General features: G+C 36.2%; 1 protein-coding gene across 1 annotated transcript; it reads right to left on the reverse strand.

Moving 5' to 3' along the window:
- Positions 1–1,058: 1,058 nt before the first annotated feature.
- On the reverse strand, positions 1,059–3,275 carry LOC131043440 (endoglucanase 16-like). The gene is made up of 8 exons (XM_057976636.1): positions 3,069–3,275; positions 2,739–2,951; positions 2,453–2,653; positions 2,236–2,313; positions 1,993–2,145; positions 1,792–1,900; positions 1,482–1,645; positions 1,059–1,406 (listed from the first exon to the last, which is right to left on the reverse strand). Exons 1-8 carry the CDS (start codon positions 3,273–3,275, stop codon positions 1,059–1,061), a joined length of 1,473 nt encoding a protein of 490 aa, XP_057832619.1.
- Positions 3,276–3,609: the final 334 nt, after the last annotated feature.

Below are 3,609 nucleotides of genomic sequence, written 5' to 3' on the forward strand. Positions count from 1 at the left end.
AGAAAATATAACAGGAAAATATGAAATATTTTTTTGAAAGAAAAAGAAAATAACGTGGCATTCAAAAGCTACATAACTGGTTACCAATCATCATGAATGGTTTCTTGTCTCTTTAAAAAATCATTGATTGCTATAATGTGAATGATGCATTATGTTTTTATCACTTCTTTCAAAGGTATGTGGGCCCAAGATAAATGTGTAAGATACATTATTGTTGTGAGAATTTTTGTGACATTGAGTTATTATCACTTGTATTTAAAAGTACAAGTGCAAGGAATGAATTAATTTGAAGCAAATATGTTGTAATTTATATAGGTATTGCATCATTGAGAACCTATGTATTTGAGATAAATAGTGTGAGAGACAATGTAAAATCCAACATGTAAATTTGACAGATGTATAATAATGTAGTTTAAGGAAATGTTTATATGTCCACAAGTTAGCACCGCCCCTACTATAATTATATAACACCTCTCACCATAATACAAATTTCATATTAATACTTGTAAATATATTAAAAAGGAAACTAGTATAGATATCCTGAATACATCTATTTAGAAAATGCGTAGAGATATCAGTTTAAAATTATTTTATTTGATAATTTTATAATTAATTGGTGACCATTGCAATTGTTGATCCATATGATTTAAAGAGAGATTTGTATGTATACAGATTTTCACCATCCCCATTAAAATTCTATAATACCTCTCAACATAATAAAAAACTAATATAATCACTTTTTATTATATTAAAAAATAAACTATAAATATTCAATTCTAATTCTAACAAACAAGATTTGAGCTATACACTTGATTTATTTTAATTAGCTCAAAAAGTATAGAATACATTTTTACCTAAAGATTTTGTTTCTAACATAAATAGATTTATATATTTTTTACTTTAGAGCCTTGTTCACCATTAAAGCTACTAACTTGGAAATAATAATTAATCATGGGGACCTTTTCTCATATAGCCTCCCATAATTGTAACTACTCTAGTCTTATCATTTCCAATGATCGATGGGAAGATTTCTCGTAATTCTTTGATGTCTAAGGAAATCAAAACTGCCTGTTAGTTTTGCGTGTCATTCTATACAATTTTGCAAGAACACCCACGAGAGGAGAATTTATGTATGTTGTAGGTTCAAGCATGCTAGATTTGGTCCTGAGGTCTACAAAACGGTCATATTTATCTGGTCCCCCCACTATTGCCCCAATTAATGTGTTTGGATTGGAAGAATCTTTGTGAAACCAGTTCATGAAACCTTCAATGCATTTGATCTTCGTTGGTTGTTGATGAATGGAAACTACAGATGCTCCTCTGTGATGTGGTTGCCTTGGGTATTTGGAACCGTATCCTACCATATATGAAATGCCGAGAGGATTCCTTCCTAATAAATAATCAATCTGCAAAGGATATGATTAAGATTCGTTATATTGTATGCTCCAAAATACAAATACAAATACATGTAGTGTGCTTACTTGTAGCTTTGCGAAGCCCATAACGTCGCTGGGTTTAAAGAGAGTGTTGCCGCATGACAATGTTTGCTTCTTAGCTGATAGTAAATCACTGTATCTTGCCAGCAAAAAAGCAGCACTGGTAACATATTGAGTGTTGGCGCCATCTCTAACATACAGCAAACCTCCTGTGACAAAAGGATTGAATTATAGATATCACTAAGAGAATTTTGAGGGCTATGATTAGAAAAGGAGGAGTAACAAATGATTTACATGGCTGTGACTAGAAAAGGAATCATTGTTCGTGGTATTGGTGAAGAAATAGAGAGCTCACCTGGGGTGGTTTTAACAGAACGAATGGGACTGCCAGGAAGAAGTGAACACACGAAGCGTTCTGCATGACTTCTATAGGCTGAGAATTGAGCTTCCCCTTGGAAATATAACTGGTTGGTGAAGTGCATAAGTTAGCTTTAAGCTAGAAGTATGTTTATATTACATTTTATTTGAAAAATTGCACCAATCAGTCTACGCTTACGTCTGTTAGAAGCACTTGAATTCCAGCATATTTGAGGTCCCAGTTGAATTCATTAACATATGCCTTTAGATCGTCGTGCTGGATAATATAGTTAGAATAATATGGGGATTTCGTAGCTCTGTATAGCCAAGATGCAGCCCAGAGAAGCTCGTCCTGAGATCATATTTACAAGTGCATATGTTAAAAGAAAACCAAATTCTGCTCACAGGAGCATATGCTAAATGAAAACCAAATTCTGCTTACATTGTAGCCTGAAACAGAGCAATAAAATGGACACTCTCCTCCGTAGGTGCCCTTGAATCGATCGGCAAAACTGAAGAGCTGAAGGGAAACATAAATGGGCGGTTAGAAAGAAGATGGATGCATAAGATTTTTCTCAAAATGGATGGATGAAACTTGTTGATTTTGCTGTGTTGGTTAACAGTTAGGTTTTCTATTTTACTTGAGCACCCAAACATACCGATTGAGAACGTTGGAGGAGAAGGTGTGAGTAACGAGGGTTTGTGAATCTGAAAACAATGGAGGAGGCAGCCAAGGCTGCGGCCGTTTCTGCTGCAATTTCTGATCCAGGGGTGTCTTTATCGATCTTGTAAAGAGATCGAGGAGTGTCCATATCTTCTGGACGCTCCCAACAATTATGGTCTGCCTGGGGATCACCCACCTATTTTATGCATCAAGATCAACCTCTTTAGTTTTTCATAATCTTGAAGAATGAATGCTGAATATTTTAGCTTAGATTTTTTTACCTGAACCCGTAATTGATCTGGAGTTGCACTAGCCTTGAGAAAGTAGTCAGTTCCCCATCTAATAGCGTCCCTTGCATTCTGAATCTCTCCTGCAGCTTTCAACTCTTTCCCATAATCCAGTGTGCCCCAAGCGAGTGTGGTGATAGTGAATGCCATGGGAATCCCATATTTCACATTATCGCCTGCATCGTAGTAACCCCCAACTAAATCAACCTGCAGTTGAGTTGCACACAACATTTTGTATGGAGTCAATGAAGAAGGATAGTATGATCCACTTCTACTTTTATCTCTAATCAAATTGAATAAGGATCTATCTCTTCTTCTACTTACGTTTTGCAAGTGCCCATCTGTGAGGCCAGAATCTCCTCTCCACTTTACTCGCTGAGATTGTGGGAGTTTACCAGATCGTTGGGCCTCCAGGAAGAGAATAGACTTCGACAGGGCTGCTCTGTAATCGAATTCTCCACGAACCACCTGCCCTCCACAACAAAACAGCAACAAGACCACTGACAAAAGCGCTTCCATTGCCTTGGCCATATGGACTCGCTGCTTTCTTTGATATGCAATTTAGAATTGTGCGCTAAATTTATATTCTCTCGGATGAGACTGCACCTTTTACTCATGAGATAAAGCTAGCAATGGAACAGGGCAACACGATACCTTTATTTATTTATCACGAGAACTGTGTATGAGTTTCTGTTGCTGAGTCATGCATGGGAACTGCAAGATTTAGAGCATGGAACACCACAAAAATAAACAATTAGTATGAGAAAACAGGTATTTGCCTTATATCATTTGTCTTTCATTCGATTGTTGTTGACAAGAATTATACGCTTCACAAGAATTATACACGTTTTACCTTTTGATTTGT

Source organism: Cryptomeria japonica, chromosome 5 (assembly GCF_030272615.1).
Source record: "Cryptomeria japonica chromosome 5, Sugi_1.0, whole genome shotgun sequence".
In the NCBI taxonomy this organism is placed as follows: domain Eukaryota; kingdom Viridiplantae; phylum Streptophyta; class Pinopsida; order Cupressales; family Cupressaceae; genus Cryptomeria; species Cryptomeria japonica.

Coding starts and splice junctions, on each gene's coding strand:
- LOC131043440 (XM_057976636.1), bottom strand. CDS start 3,275: ATGGCCAAGGCAATGGAAGCGCTTTTGTCAGTGGTCTTGTTGCTGTTT. Junction 1,901..1,992: donor TTCAAGTGCTTCTAACAGAC/GTAAGCGTAGAC, acceptor TTCACCAACCAG/TTATATTTCCAAGGGGAAGC. Junction 1,646..1,791: donor TTCTGTTAAAACCACCCCAG/GTGAGCTCTCTA, acceptor CTTTTGTCACAG/GAGGTTTGCTGTATGTTAGA.